Source organism: Leguminivora glycinivorella, chromosome 6 (assembly GCF_023078275.1).
Source record: "Leguminivora glycinivorella isolate SPB_JAAS2020 chromosome 6, LegGlyc_1.1, whole genome shotgun sequence".
NCBI classification, from domain to species: Eukaryota; Metazoa; Arthropoda; class Insecta; order Lepidoptera; family Tortricidae; genus Leguminivora; species Leguminivora glycinivorella.
In genome coordinates, this window is record NC_062976.1 from 6,270,263 (window position 1) to 6,290,324 (window position 20,062).

Below are 20,062 nucleotides of genomic sequence, written 5' to 3' on the forward strand. Positions count from 1 at the left end.
AAATAAATTGAAAAACTGCAAATAACTGCATTCATATCTAAGAATGTTTTTGAGCTAATCGCGCGCGAATCCACTACGATTTGTGGTTCTGCACGTTGCACTAGAATCGTGAAAACGTAATCTAGTTGCAAAAATCTGGTGTTCATCAGGTACCGCTTGTGATTATCTAACAAGATTTTATCTCTTGTGTTGTTTAAAAAATATTCGAAAGAAGCGTAAGACGATTACATGTCCCTTAGTTGTCTATAGCCGACTTATGCGACGAGTTTTAAGCAGTCAGGGCTGTCACTTTTTTATAAATCTTGGTATTTTCTATACGCCCATTTATGTAACTATTATACCTGATGAAGTATTAAAGCACTTATTAAATCCATTCCATTGTTCCAAATATTTTCGTGGGTCACCAGCACTAGTACTCGTAACTATCCGCCGTTATGCTGTACTTACACCTATCTAACTTCTCCTATAGCCAACTACCAGAGATAATATAAAAGGTTAGGTAGCAGATATATCTGACAGACACTCAGCAAGTTCCCCCGCAACCACAAGTAACTGAAGAATTCTGACATGTCTGCGAAGGGTTCCCTCTATTTGGCATAACTTTAATTGTCCGAAACGATTTTCGCATAACAGACTTCGCATAATCGATTTTCGCCGAATGTTAATTTGGCAGAAAACTTATTTGTCATAATCGAAAATAATACGAATAACACATTGTCCGAAAATAAGTTCGCATAATTCTGTTTACGCCGATTGTTTTTATGATTAATTCGCATAATTGTATTTGGCATATTTCTTAAAATCAGAATATCCACCCATACTAAATGCTGTTAAGACTTGGTTAGGTTAGAACTGCGACCTCAACAAATAAAACATTTTGTCAAGAATTTCGGTTAGGTTAGGTTAGAACTGCAACATTAATATAGTAGTATTACCTATGATAAAAATTCTGCGTAGTAAATTTCCACTAAACCATGTTATGCAGACATAATTTATGCATAAAAACCATTCGGCGAATAACCTTTATGCATGAAATATATTCGGACAAACAAAAATATGCCTAGACAAATTATGCGTAACTATACTATGCCATAACAGATTATGCGAAAGGTGAATTATGCCAATATAGATTGTGCCAAAAAGAATTCTCGATTGTAAAATTATGCCAAAACAAGGGGAACCGTCTGCGAAATCCTGAAATACGACAACCTCAAATGTAGTTAGGTTAGACTGCCGGTCATTTAGCTGGAACGTGAACGTAACTCATTAGCGCACTAAAATTTAATCACTCAGGCCTTGTCCGTCTTGTAGGTGGCCAATTATGCTTAGTCGAATCATGTAGGATATTGACAACTTAAGTGGTTCTAGTATATTTAGGTGGTTTGGCAATCGGGCTAAATCCAGATACAAACCTCTGCTAATTGAATGCTAGCTGAACTGATGCTTAAAAATCCGGGTTTCTATATATTTTTCACAATTTAATTTTAACAAGGATCACTCTAGCCGGTTTGAACTGTGGTCTATTTCACCACGGTGGCATTAACAAGTGTTGGTTATTTCTGTGTTGATAAGTAAACTTAGCCTCAATATTTCCATGTTGAACAGGCAATGTACGGCGAAGAGTCACTGTAGTGAAACATCCCACTGAACAATTCGCTGAAGTCTCTCTGTCACACTTATATGGAGTTTTAGAAGCAGATTATGGGTTCGTTCACTTTGGAACACAAAGATTGGCATATTAGCTATACCATTTCCTTTTAGTGCCGTCAGGGTTGCTCTGCTTTCCCAACAAAACTATTACTTATACATTTTGTATCATTTGTAAAATAAATATATTAAAATCAAATATGTGTCAATCTTCCAGCGAATGATTTAACTAAACCAACATATTGAATCATACATTAATTACACCAGTCATCATTATAATAATGACCATATCGACATGTGCAGTGACGGCTATTGCCATTTTATCATCATCTGTAGCCGTTGCTAACAATATTAATTGCAATTAGTACATTCGCCAGTTCCATGTCATTAGTATTGATAAGCTTATTACTTTTATCAGCCTAATAGTAGTAACAGTACCTAGCTAGTGCTGAAATGCATTATCTATGCTAGAGGTTCAATAACGCAAAAAATGTGTGCTGTAGTTATTTATGTATTTGGCATTTGTGGTGATTCCTAAACATATGAATAGATTATGAGCATCTACTTCAAGTGATAAAAAAATGCCAAGTCACCAGCCAAAATGTTTGAAACACCTCAAGTTTTATTTCGTAATTTCGTTGGTCACAGTAAAAGTTGTTCGGACTCCAAAACACTCTGTATTTATTTACTACATTGACGTTGATTGAGACGATGTACGTTCAACTGGCAGGCAATTATAGTCTCGCGATAAATGATAAAACATCAGGCCGTCCCTATCGCACTATTTGTAAGTGCGATAGGGACGGCCCGATGTTTTATCATTTATCGCGCGACCATGATTGCCCTGCTGGTGATTATTCCGTTATCTATGCAAATAAGTTCCCTAGATTATCATTATAGTTCATAAGCTGTTTTAAATCTAGTAATATCTGTTGCGTAACCGCACGCGCAGGAGTCAATGCGCGGTCGCACGAGTAAATGACTGTGACGTCACATCGGCCGGCGTGTGTAGTGTAGCATAGTGTAAACATTGCGGAGTATTACAAATAAATTATATATTAATGACTAAGGAGCAATGCCCCGTTTATTATTGACAATAATATTTGATTTATATTTTAAAAAGATTGCCCCGTAACTTTTTTTGTGAAAATCGCTTTTTAGCATTGATGGTTGTGTGTGTACAGTAGGTAAAGGCTTATTTAGACGCGCGAATTTATTTACATTGCCGACTGTTTAGGTATCATATAATTCAGTACACCAATCAAATATAGCAATGTCATGAAACACAGAATATATAATAGTACAAATGAAACTCGCAAACGAGTTTCGCATCATTTAAGTGAAAAGATATAGGTGCGTTTGTTTGAGAAGACTAGAATAGAAGTATTTCTTTGAACACTATGTTTTCTCCAAACGTTTGCCAGTAGATATTGATATTTATTTATAAATTAATATAGGAAACATACAGATCAGCATACCTACCATACTAATTGAAATCCGGATTCAGATATAACAAAAATTTTAATGCAGTTGTATAATCTAACCTAAAAATCGTAAACGTAAACGGTAATGAAAGTAAACATTAAGTAATTTGAAATGGATGTTGTCGATTTTGAATTAACGGTAATAGAGTTATATAACGTAAGTATATAATTATTTGACTTTCGCGATTTACATAATCGAAAAGTTATTAAAAATTAATTTAACGTTGGAGCTAATATATTTTACTTTGGACAATTTTATAGCAAAACATCAGCTTCATAAAGCCTAATCGGATCGGACATCAGAAATAAATCTTAAATAAAAATGTCAGAGCTACCTAAAGATACTAAATCAAAAATAATAATTCTAAAATCCGTTAAATATGAGATAAAGGAGATATTAACTTCCAACAGGTTATTTTATTGTTCATAGATACTAGCTTGGGAAACAGAGATAATCGCTACAACAGTTCAATATAATCATTCCATTAATTACGCAACAAAGTAAAAACTTTTCATATAAAGTATATTTTTTTGTTTATCAAGTCTATCTCAAGCCAAGACAGTGAAAAAATGGTAGAAGTTTTCGGACAAATTCGGGTTCAAAGACCAATCAAACAATTGAATACAGCGTGAAAATCTTGCCATGATATTGAGATTATTCATTTGATTCAATCAAAATTTATCTACTAGACGATAATGATTGGTACCTATGCCTATAGAGACCGGAATCTTTTCCTCTTTTAAAAAAAATTTAAGTTCCGTTTTTTTTTTTCAATAATATCAAAGAAGCTCTTATTCCATCCGAGGAGGTTTTGTCTTCTATTTTGTTTACGTCCATACCTAACTGCTGTTACCCCTAGATTGGATAAACATTATAAACTAATGCCATACAGTAACCATCACACAATACAGTAGCCATACAATGTTGCAGCTGGTTGCAACGTGACGCCTTACTCTTATCGCTTAAGTTTATCCGTAAATCATTCTTATTTCTTTTCGAACAAGTGTGAGAGATTGTCGCGTTTGTAAAATCAGGACCGCGTCATACACGCCACACCGGACACATTGTTCAGTTAAGGGGCTCCACGCTCCACACGGTTTTCAATCGATGAAACCTTTGACATGTGTCGGGTTGTATTGAAACTCTTTAAATTTCTACTACAGACAGAATTATAAGACAACCGGCCTTAGGTTCTTTCCAATTTTTTATCTCTATTCGTAAGATCCATATTTGAAAAAAAAAGCTTTTTTTTAAATTATTTTTTCGAAATTTGATTTTAGTGAAGGGTCTTACGTACATGAAATTGACATATTAGGATTTACCTTTAACTTTCGTAAAACTTCAAGAGAGATTCTAATTTTAAAGTAATTAAAACAAAAGTTATAACCAAAAAACCAGTTTTTGGGCCTAAAATTGGTCAACTTTGATACCAAATATCACATAAACATTATGAGATACTATTTTCTTTAAGACGATGCTGTTAATATGATAGGCTTTAGATACTACCATAATATCAATGGATTCAAATCGAAGGTCATTGGCGCAGGTGTGCCCCTTAAAAGAGCGAATGAATGAGTGAATGTTATAAACAACCACCTTATTGTTCCGAAACACGTTCGGGAATCATGCTATTGTTTCCACAGTGTAACGCTACAACGTGAAAGACATTAAAATCACAAAACTGTGTTTTGAAAACTTCATGCAACTGAGAAATAAACGTGAATTACAATACATATTATTTAACAATACGTCGAACTTATGACAAAAGTGAATATAGAGGAGTGAATTCAATACAAATGTATTGAAATCAAGTTCTTGTGAACAATTTATTAAAACAAATGTAACCAATTCATGAAAGCTGACAGAAATCTATTCTAGAAAAGAAAAAGTTTGCGGGAAACGCACGCACGAAAATTATTTACGAAACTGACGTCAAAGTGCGAAGCGGTGACCCTGAAATTGTCGCTGACCCTTTTTGTGGCGTTTATTTGAAGATCAATGTACTCTGGCACAGAGCAATTATAAGTACTTATTTTATTAAGTTCCCTACAAGAACGACAAGACTACAGACTACCTTAAATATTGAAGACGATTCAAAGTGTTGCAACGGCATGTTCAGAACTATTGAGTACCTAGACAAAACATAGAGATAGTCACTTGTTTTGCGGCGGAGATAAAGAGGTCCTGCCATATCATAACATCATTGTGATTGTGGCACAATTAAGATCCCACCGCAAATCCTAGCAAATACGAGTTTTGTTGACTGATACATGCAGTCCAGTCCATACAAGCACGCTTACGATTACGACTATATATCGAGAAAAAAATAAAACTATCTAACTACAGAGCTTCCCAAGACCGCAGAAAATTGAGGAGTCGCAGTCAGTAGTGTGTGATAAATGCATGGTGGCGTCAACGTTTACATTACAAGTACATCGAGAAAAAAATAAAGTGGTCCAACGAAACCACTACGAAAACCATTGAACGTTCCTGCTTCGATTGCAACCGCCACAAACACCCACACATTGCCACAAAACATTGAAGATTGTCAGTCAGTTGTGTGTGATAGGTGCACGGTGGCGACAAAACCATTGAGCCTTCCCGCTTCTTCGATTCAACCGCCAAACCCAGGACACTTGATCTGATTAGTTGTAGTACAGCGCTTCGCAAAGCCACAGGACATTGAGGATTGTCAGTCGGTTGCGTGTGATAGGTGCACGGTGGCGCCAATGCGGCGGCGGCGTGGCGATGTCGCCGCCGCGGGCGCTGCTGGCGGGCCTGCTGGTGTGCCAGCTGCTCTCCTACGGCGGCCACCAGGGGCTCACCAAGATATTCTACACGTAAGTTGTTCAGGCAAGACATTTTAAACTTAAGTACTGTTATGGGGAATGCTGCTCGCCTACCTCTGGTGACCTGGGTCTCACTGTCCATATTCTGGTGTGGTGACAGAGCTGGGTCCATATTGGATCATATAAAATTATTTGTTATAAAATTATTGTTTATACCGATTTATGCTCCGAATGATCATTTCTCATAATTTTACTTATCATAATTTTGTTTCATTATTATCAATAGTACTACTCTCACTGTTCATAATAATCATTTAGTCGAAAAATTTTAATCATAAATTCTATACAAATATTTAATAACATTCATAATTTTGCGCCCGTGTGGTGACGGGTTAAGAATTTCACCACCCCCTTTCTTCCCGTGGGTGTCGTAGAAGTCGACTGTGGGATACGGGTTAAATTGTGGCGTAGGCGAGAGGCTGGCAACCTGTCACTGCAATGTCACAATTTTCGTTTTTTTTTTTCAACCCCATTTTGCCAAGAGTGGCACTGAAACTTGAGTAGTTCATGTGCTCTGCCTACCCCTTTATGGGATACAGGCGTGATTGTATGTTATGTTGTATGTTATGTTATTCATAATTTTGTGTTTAAGAAAATCATTCATCATAAAATTATTTAAAAAGTTTTGGGGAAGTTCTATGAAAAACTTGTGCCATTTATAGAAGCGCGCTTGAAGCTTTTACAGTGACATATACAATTTACATTAAAAATTCGTTTCTGGTTCGCTCACGGTCAACCTAACACGCTCCTCCTCGCTACGCTTGTCGTCGCACCTAACTGGACTGTCACATGTGATGTCTGTTCTGTTAACAGTAATATAACGATAAATTATATTACTCGCAATCGTTATGATCAATAAGTATATAAACATAAACATTAGTATAAAACGTATTTATGATGAATGACATTATGAACATAAGTCATTCGAAGTTACGATAGTTATTAACATAAAATTGTTATAAATAATGATCGTTATAATGTAAAATTGTATGAGAAACATTTTCGGACTACCAATAATCTATATAACAATTTTATATGAACTTTGGCGCACCCGACAGGGCCAGACCGTTTTTAACTTTGTGACGCCACGTGGCGTCAACGGTTGTCACTTCGGTTAGACAGGGCGGTACATGCAATCCTCAAAGTAGGAACATGCCCTTCTAGCACAACTTGCCTTGTCGTGCGCGAGTCCATACTTGAAGTCGCGCTTGATGTATGGACTCGCGCGCGACAAGGCAAGTTGTGCTAAAGGGTCTGGAACGTATTATTGTTTAAATTCAACTCATGCAGAGTTGCAACCACTGTGAGGTGACGAATTTATATTATATATATATATATATATATATATATATTATAACACCTTGACTATATTATAAGTATGTTTGTCAATTTGAAGAAGGAAGATGAATGACTGCAGTACAATGAAAATAACGAATTAAATTATTAACATTCCCAGTTAATTCATTGCGTGCAATCAAACAAAAAATAATTCTAATTTTATACATTATGCCCTTGTATCAAGTCGTAACTTAGCTTTTTATATTATTTGTCTGTTAAAATCGCGCATAAGTACCGTTTGAGCGATTAGAAATTGACTGGCAATTATATCGCTTGAAATATCCTCATAACGCGAGCTTGCGTGATAAAAATAGATATTTAGCACAATTATAACGATACGGTGGATTAGGTTTGGGACATGAGCAATTACTAGGCTAATTTAAAATTGCGCAATTATTGCGTTTAGGCTTGCATAATTTTCGTCATCCCCTTAAGGCCAATGCACACTCGCGAGCAGCCATAATATCACTAGTTGTAGCTTTTGCATTAAAATTTAAACAAATCCGTAATAGGTTTTTAAACTTTTTGCGTATTAGGTATGGCAGGTTGCATGGTAGTGTTTACATATTTACATGTTTACCATTCAGCCAGAGCACAGAGGCTCGTCTGGGTTTACACGGCTTGTAAACAAATGTTGCCGCAGCAATACATAACATAAGCATACACAACACATGTCAACAACAACTTTGTCAACATTGTAACAATGTTCTGTTGAGTAAACGGAGTTTAAGTGTTTGGACAAGATCGATGTCTACAGCTTGCATTTTTGACACTTAATCCGCTGGTTTAGTGATCTAAAATGAGACTTCCAACTTCCAACACAAGGCATGACTACTTTTTTCGGTCCTCTATTTCTCAACAATGTTGACTAAGAGTTCGGACAGATTCCCCTCCACTATTTTGCAGCGACTGCATGGTAGCTGGGGCACCCGAAGTGCTGATTAGATCTTCAGATGGTCTCACCAACAAAGTCTGTAAGCTTTAGTCTCCCCTGTGACGAGTGTTTAGAAAATTTGTTATGTAAGAATTATCTATTTTAAATATGCTTCATGTACCTATACTGACACATCCAACTTGTACATTATTTATATTGTCGCCTTTACTACGGACAAGATTGCCATGCCAGGCTATAACTATTGCATTCATGCGTGCAGTGCAGTCCCTAGTCGTGGAGGTGCAATCCGCGAGGAATGTGCGGTCATGACTTCCCGTGGTCGTTCACCTCGGCTGCGAACTACACCGTTACCAACGATAACTTTATCATAATCCTGACTTATGGTGTGGCCGCAGTCGGGAGCAGTCAAACAGTAGAGTGAGATGTTGCGGAAATAAACAGTAATAGACATAAATTATGCTAAGAGCTCCGAAAAAAAGTAGGTAAATAGAAAAAGGCTCACACTTTTGGACTTTGGACATTTGTAGGTTACGATTACGAGTTACGACAATTACCTATTATAAGTGTGTAATTTAGAAAAAAGTAATGAAATATCCTGATTTTCTGATGATTTTGAATTTGACTTCAATTATTTAATAGACGATTCACTTTCATTATGTCCATAGTGACTAAGTTAGTCAATGAATATGACTCAAATACTTACCAAGGAAATTAATTTTAATCGCTCGAACGCATTGGTTGAACATGCAAATACTGCACATTTTTAAAGCTGATAAACTAATTACTACATAATCGTGCCACGTCCATGTAACATAATTATGTAAACCGAGAGTATGGAAGCGTGACTTATGGTCACGTCAATTACCTATAAAAAAAAAGTTCTTTCAAATTAAGCCCCACCTAAAGACTTTTGTAATTTGCGAGGAACTGGAACTGACAGGGACCGTCATTCCATGCGGGAGTATAATGTACGTCGGAAATAAACTCGATTGTGTCACAGCAAAGACATATGTAACTCCGTATAGACAGATAAAGTCTAAGAAAAAAAACGTACCTCAAAACCATACATAAAAAGGTACGGTGATACACCTTTGGGGAACGCTCTGCTAGATGGCGCTTTGGCGCTCATATTAATATTTGACATTTTAACACATATCAAGCTAAGAATATGGGCCAAATTGTCAATGCTTTTCAAAGGTTCAAAAGTTTTAAGCATGTGTCGAGAGATGGCTGTCTATCTACTGTGATTACACATTTAACTTTGACAGTAACTCTCTATAATACTCGATCCTCTTTGGTCACAGACACAGCTGAACTCAAGTCAAATCACAATAGCCCGGACATTGAGTCCCACAGGATCTAAATAAACCGCCCACAACATGAATATGGACGTGATTGTCTCAATTGATTCCATTGCCTTCCTTGCGTGTTATTTAATAGATTGCTTCATGATTGTTGGAATGGTTGCATGACAATTGAAGATGTTCAGTTGCGTTGTTGCTAATAAATTCGGGAATCATGAGAATCTATTTAAGAATTTGTCAGTTTGCAGTGCATTGACGTACCTACAGTTTAATTAAGTGTTGTTATTCTTGAAATATAGGAATGAATGTGAGTAATTCAGAGCAAGTTGATAAATGAAATTTGACGTTCATAATGACATTCCTTTATGTATGTTTTCAAGTTTTTAGCCTCATGCCGTCGACTGAACAACAACGCACCAATACGTATACTTTGTTTCAATGTAATTACAAATACAAACAAATTATTCAGAAAAACATAATTGTACAGTGGCAATTCTTAAAAACTAAGAATTTTATTAGGGATTATTTATACAAATGCTCAGGGCTAGGATAGTTTCTTGTTTCAGGCAGAAGAAGAAATTGCATCTTTCAACGAAACAAATAAAGTTCATAGCATTGATTTTGTTAAAAAAAATTCAACCCATTCGTTCAATGTTCAAAAATGCAACCCAATTAGAAATAAATCTAGATTCCATTTTCCTTAGCAATCACTCTGTGGGCGGTAAGCAGAAGTCTACAACTTAGGTAGACTGGCTAAAGTGGCTACTTAGGCTCTCCGCTGTATCTGTCACAATAATATACATTGTTTTGTCACTCAGGTGTGTCTAGACTAAGTAACTGCATATTCAACACTTTTGTATGGAAAGTGCAAGTGTCGCGAGATGTTCGTTTAGAAATTGCAACTTTCAGTTCTATATTGTATGTTACAAATAGGATAGCTGGGGAGTTTATTGCACAACCTTAAATTTTTTGACCAAAGCATGAAACTTGGCACAGTTATTCCTTATATCAAAATAAGCCGATTAAGATCGGGAGCCTTCGGGAGCCTCCCCCCTGGGGCCCGGGAGGGGGGGGTCAAAGTACCGCTTCACCCGGCTTGGTTTGAAAAATTCTAACTTACCCCGTTTAGTTAATAGGTCATGTTTGGTATCGTTTTCGAGTAAATCAATAACGTAGAATTCGTTTTTAGTACTAAAATTATAATTTAATGGTAAATAAAATAAAATAAAATAAAAAATTTGAAATTTTCATCCATGATTTACAAATTCAGGTCATCATAAATGACAAACTGTTTGCTTTTTCTATAAATAAAAAATATGACATGATAGCCTATTTAATATAGATTATAAAAAATATAACTTTTATCCACCTTTACTAACGTTAAGTTCCACAAAAAAATTACTTTAAGACGCGCAGCGTCGAGACGCCGCGAGCGTAATTTTAAAATGCCTTTATTTTAGAAACTCTATTAGACCCCGTTTAGCTATTAGGTCATGTTTGATATCGGTTTCGAGTAAATCAATAACGTAGAATTCATTTTTGGTACTAAAATTATAATTTAATGGTAAGTAAAATTAAAAAAAATTAAAAAATTTGAAATTTTCATCCATGATTTACAAATTCAAGTCATCATAAATGACAAACTGTTTGCTTTTTCTATAAATAAAAAATATGATATGAAAGCCTATTTAATATAGATTATAAAAAATATAACTTTTATCCACCTTCACAAACGTTAAGTTCCACAAAAAAATTACTTTAAGACGCGCGGCGTCGGGACGCCGCGAGCGTAATTTTAAAATACCTCTATTTTAAAAACTCTATTAGACCCGGTTTAGCTATTAGGTCATGTTTGATATAGTTTTCGAGTAAATTAATAACAAAGAATTTATTTTTGGTACTACAATTACAATTACAATTTAATGGTAAATAAATAAAAAAAAAAATATTCATCTATGATTTGCAAATTCAAGTCAACAAAAATGTCAACTGTTTGCTTTTTCTTTAAATAAAAAATATGATGTAAAAGCCTATGCGTATGTCACCAAACACCCAGACAAGTTTGGTGGAAACTTCCTTCACGAACTGCTTGGTGTCTGATGACCATGGTCCAAATGTTTCAAATGCAATTGCCGCAAATATGTAGTTGTTTTAAAAAAATGCATATTTGCGCGTTTAAACTGGGCGTTTTGCAGCAGCAGTCCCTGGTTTCTGGGCCGAACGTTAGACGTTGGACGGAGCCAAAGTATCCACACAGGTCACGCCCCACGCCAAGGGTCGTCCCAGAAACCAAGGCAAAAGCGAGCAACTAGCAGGCCGCTTTCCGTCTGCTGCTGACAAGCCGACAGGTTCGAGGGTTGTCGGTATGTTCGCTGTGCCGAGAGCCTTGCGGATTAAATCGTTAAGTGCAGCGTGTCACAAAATTCGGCCAGCACTAGACTGGCAGTGGAGTCCGTGGTGTCCTAATGCGTCGGCAGCAAGGGTGTGGTTGGCATGTCTTTAGCCCCAGTCTTAGACAAATGGCAGTATATGATGAAGTAAGGCAGCCTCGGAAGGAGGTATGTTCTCTAAGTGTCGATCTTTTCTAGTAAAGAGGTTCTTCCGGCACTCATTCACTGTTGCGTAAGGACCCTGATCTGAAACAATATGTGCATTGTCATTTTATTTAAACAGATTCTGCAACTATCAAATTACAACATTTTGGTGGATCACCTTCACTATTACAAACTTACCTATCATACAAAATAATTACAAACTTTAGTAGAATCTGATTAGCCTATCTATGATATTGCTCCATCTCGTAATAGTTTGAAGCCTTGGGTGGCCATGTGTCTCCCTTGTTGATCGTTTCAAGCTGCGTTTATCGTACCTATCCCATACTATGTCTAATCTAGAAACGTTTTCTTTTGGCTTTGAAGCTTAGCCAGGCCACCCAAGGTGTCAAACTATTACAAGATTGAGCAATATCAGAGGCAAATCAGATTCTACTAAAGTTTGTAATAATTTTGTATGATACGTAACGTAAAGTGGGTAATACTGAAGGTTACGTGATCCACCAAAAAGTTGTAATTTGATAGTTGTAGACTCTAAAATGATAATGCACATATTGTTTCAGACCAAGTCGTTGCGTAACGGTGAATGAGTGGTCGAAGTACCTACCTCTTTAGGTACCATAAAAGATCGACAATTGGAGAACATACCTCCTTCAGAGGCTGCCTTGCATCAGCATATACTGCGCACAGTGTACCAGGGGCCCATTTCTCGAAGCTACAAGTTACAATTTTCAACTAGTTGTCAATGTCTAATATGACAAGTTGCAAAGAGACGCTTGTAACTTGTAACTTTCAGTTTTGAGAAATGGGACTCAGGGCGTTCTTGTTTGAAGTCAGGCGCTGGTGCCACACCAAAATTTGCCAAGTCCGTCTTCTTGGGGATGGAAGGAAGAAGGAGACGAATGGGTAGTGTGGTACCCATTCGTCTCCTTCTTCCTTCCATCCCAGTCAGGCAACACTGAAGTGGCCAGTATATGCTTAGAAGTTACAAGATGTAAATGTAAATCAGGTTGCAAACACCGATGCAACTGCATAAAGAGGGTAGAGCCTTCTTTATGCAGTTCCATATGTACCCAGCTATGTCTCTGTGAACGGAATGTATAGTATGAGTATGAGTATGAGTAATCTGTCAATTAGGACACCACAGACTAAACAATAAGTGCTAACTTTTCAGTGTTGGATACTCTATGGCAGTTCCGACTCAATTATAATAAGCTCATTATAATTGACTTTAGTTAACTATAATAATTAAAAAAATAGAACTTCATACAATTTCTATACTAATTTGCGATATCTGGCAAATTTTCCTGCATCTGAAACACATTTTTTTTATCTGTCGCGTTATCGGCCAATCAGAGACGGTTATAACAAACAATTGGTTGCTAGGTAATTCGATGTTGATACAACGGTGAACGACTCTATTGACATTAATTTTAACTTGCATGAATGGTGATATTTCCGTCCACTGATGATGAAGATGATGACTCGTAGAAAAAGTATTGTATACAATAGGGATATAATTAAGCTTTTCACTCTCGTACCGTACTACACATGGTACTCGACTCAAAAGTTTTGTATTATATCACGATTGTATAAAATACTATTATATAAATTTCTTACAGGATTCACTACAATGAATAAATAACAGGTACAGTCGGTCTTTAGAGCGTGTGGTCCGACCCGAGTGTTGCCGTTGTCGACACCGGAGTCAATAATAATGAATCTTTTTCTATTTATGCATTAACACACCTCTGACACTGGCGATCAAATATATGAAAGAGGCGCGTTCCCCGCACATAGACTGTGCTCGCGTAGGTGAACGCGTACTATCCTTTGTGAATAGGCTTTAATATCATATTATTATATTTATAGAAAAAGCAAACCGTTTGACATTTATGGTGACTTGAATTTGCAACTCACAGATTTTTTTTTTTTTTTAAATTTCATTTAACTTTAAATGGTCGTTTTAGTACCAAAACTAAATTCTACGTTATTTATTTACTCGAAAACGATACTAAACATGACCTAATAGCTAAACGGGTTCTAATAGAGTTTTTTAAAATAAAGGCATTTTAAAATTACGCTCGCGGCGTCCCGACGCCGCGCGGCTTAAAGGTTTTTTTTTTATAAAACTTAACGTTAGTAAAGGTGGGTAAAAGTTATATTATTCATAATCTATATTAAATAGGCTTTCATATCATATTTTTTGTTTGTAGAAAAAGCAAACAGTTTGACATTTATGATGACTTGAATTTGTAAATGATAGATGAAAATTTCAAACTTTTCATTTTTTTTATTTTATTTACCATTAAATTATAATTTTAGTACCAAAAATGAATTCTACGTTATTGATTTACTCGAAAACGATACCAAACATGACCTATGAACTAAACGGGGTATGTTAGAATTTTTCAAAGCAAGCCGGGTGAAGCGGTACTTTGACCCCCCCTCCCGAGCCCCAGGGGGGAGGCTCCCGAAGGCTCCCGATCTTAATCGGCTTATTTTGATATAAGGAACAACTGTGCCAAGTTTCATGCTTTGGTCAAGAAAAAAAAGGTTTGGCCTCTTTTTGTCGATAAACGTCCCCACTAGGATGGACTGGAGAATTTACTGTTTTCTCTTGTCTTCACAGTATTTTGAGATACAAATGCAGGAATATGCCATAACAGTTGTTGTATAACGATAATATTGTTAAAATGTAGGTATTGATGTAGGTACTATAATTCTTTATGTGCTTCATAAAAAACAGTAATTCACGGATTCACGGCTATTTACCGGGATACTTATATTGACCGGGATATAGAAAATCAAAAAGGTAAAATCACGGTCTATATACCGATCAATATAAGTCTAACAGTATACAGTAGGTACATTTCTTTATGCTCGTGTGCTCTTAATTCGCTACTTAACTCCTGCGTCGATATTTTCATATACTAGTACAATAGGCCGTGACGAATTGTGTGAACGTTTTCTTTGATACCTCTGTTGTAGTGACCGGTCACGGATGGAAACTTATAGGAAACCAAGTACTAGATTTATAACTGATTTCCGTACATTATTTCGATACAGCATGTGGCCCGCATGAAACCAATTAAAATTTATAAGTACCCTTCGAAGGGACATAATTGTATTATCCTTAGAAATCGTTTCCAGCAATCAATACTAGAATGTTTCCGTATTAAAAGAAGGCGTTTTTGATTTTATAAACTTTTAAGTATGTATGTATCCTATTTTTTACTTGCATTGGATCATATAAATACATCCACTTGCAATGTTTATTGATACAGGGTTACCCCGGGGTTTAATTCTTTTCGTAATTATATACGATACTTGTTATTAAAATAATACCTATATCCGTCAGCGTTTTTATAATATTTTTTCCCGTATTAATTAATTATGCTTATGACGAATACGTTTTTTTCTTCTTTAGTATATGTTATTGATGTTTGTTAATTTTGTTTCAGATTACCTGACACTGGAAAACCTCCAATTCTCATCGCGCTAGCGGACAACGCTAAACTAGACTTGAAAAATCCCGAGGAGCTATTGTTCGGGAACGACTCCGAGCAGCACAACGAAACCAAGACCTTCACCATCGTCGACGGCAGCGAGGTCTTAGAAGAGAAAGAAGTGGAGAAAGATGCCCCAGAATCACACCTCGTCGTCAAAGCGAAACCTATGCACGAATTGCGGCAATCAGAAGATGCATTTCACACCACACCACGTCCCGAGGAACCCGCAGAATCTCAAAAGGAAGACAATGAGGAAAAACCAAACATTCCAGTCAAGCCAGAAATCCCCCAAGAGGACATACCCTCGTTCTCGGAATGGGCGCAGAAACAGCTCGCAGAGGCGGAAAAGAAAGACACTGTCCTGAACCACTCGAGTCAACCTAGTCATAGCAGTACTAACTTTAGCAGTAAGAGCACAAAACTGCGGTCGAAAAACTACGCATCGCCGTCGTGCGCGGCCAAGGTCGTGGCCTGCAACCCCGAGGCTGGCTCTGCCAGCTCAATCCTGTCCCCCAACCGGGACGAATACATGCTCAACACTTGCAATAGCCGTATCTGGTTTGTAGTGGAGCTCTGCGAAGCTGTTCAAGCGCAAAAAATAGAAATAGCCAACTTCGAGCTATTCTCGTCTACCCCTAAAGACTTCGCTGTATACTTCAGTGATCGTTTTCCAACGCGGGAGTGGGCCAGTGTTGGACAATTCACGGCCAAAGACTTGAGAGACGTTCAAAGTTTCGATTTATATCCGCATCTGTTCGGAAAGTTTATCAAAGTCGAACTGCTGTCGCACCACGGCTCTGAACATTACTGTCCCATTTCGCTTTTCAAAGTATATGGGACCTCGGAGTTTGAGGTTTTAGAGAAAGAAAGCTCTCAGCATGCCGCTCACATCGATGATGACGATGATGATGATGAAACTATTGACGTTCCCGCTGTTCCAGTAGCAGAAACCGAACCGTCAAAAAACCTATTTGGTTCCGCGAGAGACGCGGTCATGTCCATAATGAAGAAAGCCGCACAAGCGTTAGTCAAAACAGAAGTTCCTAAAAACGTTTCAAGCGAACACAACGACACGTCAACGGACAAAATGTACAAAAGGTGTTGCTCCCCCAGCCATATAATAGTGTGTGATAACTGTAGTGAGTCGCTCTACAATGAAGTGTACGAACTGGTTAGTTGTAGTTCTGATAAACTGACTAATTTAGTGCGTCAAGTGTTCCTCCGCGAGACTCTAAAGTGCACCGGGATATGCCAGCCTTTCGGCTTGGACTTTAAAAGTACAAAGACTATCGAGTTTGCCGAAGAGCGCGTGGCATATATGAACGCATTGTTTCCTCCTAAGTATTTAGCCGCGTTGTGTAATATTTTAGCTATTAAAGAGAAAAAAGTAGTTTTAAATACTAGCTTCGAATCCGAATTGAATGTTACCTCTAATTTGACCGTTGATGAATCGCCGCAGAACGTTAGCAGCGAAACGAATTCCGAACAGGACGTAAAACTAGTATCGCTCAACAACGCTTCGTCGGACGAAGCAAACAAAACAGTCGAATCTGAAGAAAAACCTATCGTAGTCGAAGAAGCAGTCGAGAAACCAGTGCCAGTCGAAATACCAAAACAAGAAGAAAGTGTAAACGAGCCGGTAGTCACGGATGAGAAAATCGTTCAAGAGAAACCCGAAGAAAAACAAGTAGAATATATTGAAATCAAAGTCGAAGAAAAAGATTATTCCAAAGAAGGTAAAAACAAAATCGAAGTGACTACCGAAAAACCTAAAGAGGTGATAATTCCGGCCGAGGAGGGGGGCGAGGGGATGGATGACGCGCTGTCGGACTTCGACCAGATTGCGGTGGACCCCACGCCGGGCCCCGCCTCGCAGAACCAGCCGCAGGGCACCATACAGAAGGAATCTGTGTTCCTGAGGCTATCTAATAGAGTCAAGGTGGGTTTTGTCTTTATTTTACCTGTGGCCTATTTCGCAACAGTGATAATTGTCGCCTGACACTGAAACTTCGCCGTTCATTGCCTATTCAACAAGAACATATTGAAACAATGTTACTTCAACCCAGAAATAGACACAGAATTGTCAATGTCACTGCGGTAAAATAGCTCACTGAACGTTCGTAAAACATTGATCTATGTTCGAATGTAACGTCGCGTTTTATAGAAACGTTGCCGTTTTCGAGATTACATCATTTGCAACGTACAGCATCAACCGGGGACCGAGCGTAACAAAGCTTTGATCTTTTTGATGAGGTTATGATCTTGATGTTTAAATGGTTTTCTGATTAGTAAAAATGATGAATTCTAATCCATTTTTGTAAAACCAGGGAAAATAATCTTATCTCGAATCTGTAACAACAATGAAGAGATTTATTTGAACATTAATATGACATTCCATTATTACGCTCGTATGACTTTAATGATAAGATATCTACGATACTACACGTGTTTTTGATGATGACTGTTTATTCATATACCCATGCGACATTATGGCAATTTTTAATTTCTATCATGCCAGTACCTACGTATTATAATGCTCTGATTCCACCACTAATGCCAATGTTTTATTTACGATTAAAGATACATTTCCATTTTAATAGTTAACTTTTAATTCCCGTGGTGTAAATGTCTTTTCTCAATTCCAGACATTGGAGCGCAACATGTCGCTTTCCGGCCAGTACCTCGAAGAGCTGAGCAGGCGATACAAGAAACAAGTCGAGGAAATGCAGCGGTCCTTCGAGAAGACCATGCTCCAGATGTCAGAGGAGCGCCGGAAGAGCAACGAGATCGAACAGAAGTACCTAGAACAGATGACCTACCTCCAAGACCAACTAGCGCAAATCACCATCGCCATGAAAATCCTTATGGAAGAAAGGGAAAGCTGGTTCGGTACCATGACCGTCTTCAAATTTTTCATCTACCAAGCAATCCTTATCGCGGCCGCATTATACTATTTCAACAAAACACGACCCGAACCTGTCGTCGTACACGTTCCTAGAAAGGTTAATAAGAAAAAAGATAAGCTAAGAAGAAAGTCGGTCGAAGGAGTCAGCGGGCACCAGACCCCATCCGCAAAGAAAAGACGCCCGAGCGAAGAGGCGTTACAAATAACGAGACAAGCTGTGGAGGAAGCAAATGATGATGAAGCCGGCGAATGGCAAGTCGCCAGAAAAAACAGAAGACGGAAAACCTCGATAGTACACAGAGCTTTAGAAGAATCCAAAGCCCAGTACTGCAGACAAGATAGCATGGGCATGCTTCAAGAGAACCCGATACCTTTAGACGAGGAGGAATTCACTGCTCCCGTCTCAGAGCCGGTCAAATTCAACGACGTCGTCCAACCTCGGCACAAGGTCAACGGGTCAATATTTAACAATCTAAAGAAGACAAGTAAGCGACGGTTATCGTCGCCCGCTTTCCTAAAATCCCTGTCCAGACAGAGTATTAGAAGCACTCCCAGTCCCGTGTTGAGGAACGAGCCTCTGTTCAACGGCGTAGGCAAGGTGTCGGAGTCGCCGACGGGCAGCCTGTGGTCGGAGTCCACGGAGCTGTCCCAGAACGGGCAGGCCGAGGGCGGGAAGAAGAAGAAAAGTTTGAAGAACATTATCAAGAAGTTGTTTTGAGACTTTAATTGCTTAGGCGGCGGGTCGGTTTCAGATTTGTGATGAAAAAACTGTCACGGGAAAATTGATAGTGTGGAACGGCATATGTAAATTATACATAAATTAAGTTATAATAATCGATGTTATTTATGAATTATACACGCGAAAATTTTGTTTAGGCTTTATTGTATCCGCCTACGATTATCCAAAAATTTTATTTTATTAGGCAATTTCTATATTATGAGAAATATTGTGTATTGCTTCTAGGGAATTGTTATTATCGTAAATGATTATCGTTTTATCAATGACGTCACATAAAACTATGTGGATGAACATCACAACTTTGAAACCAAATCGCGTAATTAATTGTATTTTAATTGCTACGAATCAGCTATTGTAATTTATTTCCTCGCGTTGTTTTAAATTATTGTTAGACCTCGGTAAGGTGCCAATGTGATAAAATTAGGAGCCTAATATACCTTAAGGCCTGATTTAGACGGGGTGCGAACTCGCATGCGATTTTAGTTACATTGCGGGCTGTTGAGGTTACATACAATTTTGCACAGCCATCAATACCGCAATGTAATACAACTCGTATGCGAGTTCTCGTACCATCTAAATAGGCCGTTAGCCTGTTGCTATATGAGTACGCTTGTGTTGATAGTTGTTCCCAGTAGTTACCATTTTGACCGTAAAAGTTATGAGGTTCAGAAAGTGTCGATTTTGAGATTTTGGAATGTTAATGTCATTTTTCCCCATCGATTGGCTCTTTTAAGACGACATAGTGATATGTCTGTCTATTTATCTCTCTGTCTCTATTTTTCATGGCAGAAAAGCCTTAAACTTCATTCTTGCATGGTTGAACAATATTTAAGTGT

General features: G+C 37.7%; 1 protein-coding gene across 2 annotated transcripts in view; it reads left to right on the top strand.

Annotated features, from left to right (window-relative positions):
• The window catches only part of LOC125226863 (SUN domain-containing ossification factor), a 94,650-nt gene extending 74,981 nt beyond the window's left edge, over positions 1–19,669 (top strand). The window contains exons 2-4 of one of the 2 annotated variants that reach the window (XM_048131006.1): positions 4,776–5,972; positions 15,535–17,521; positions 18,228–19,669. In XM_048131006.1, the coding sequence (XP_047986963.1) occupies positions 5,881–5,972; positions 15,535–17,521; positions 18,228–19,205 (3,057 nt within the window). In that variant the 5' untranslated portion in view covers positions 4,776–5,880 and the 3' untranslated portion in view covers positions 19,206–19,669. The remainder of the gene's footprint in view (positions 1–4,775; positions 5,973–15,534; positions 17,522–18,227) is intronic. The other variant, XM_048131005.1, reaches the window with a different exon arrangement.
• Positions 19,670–20,062: the final 393 nt, after the last annotated feature.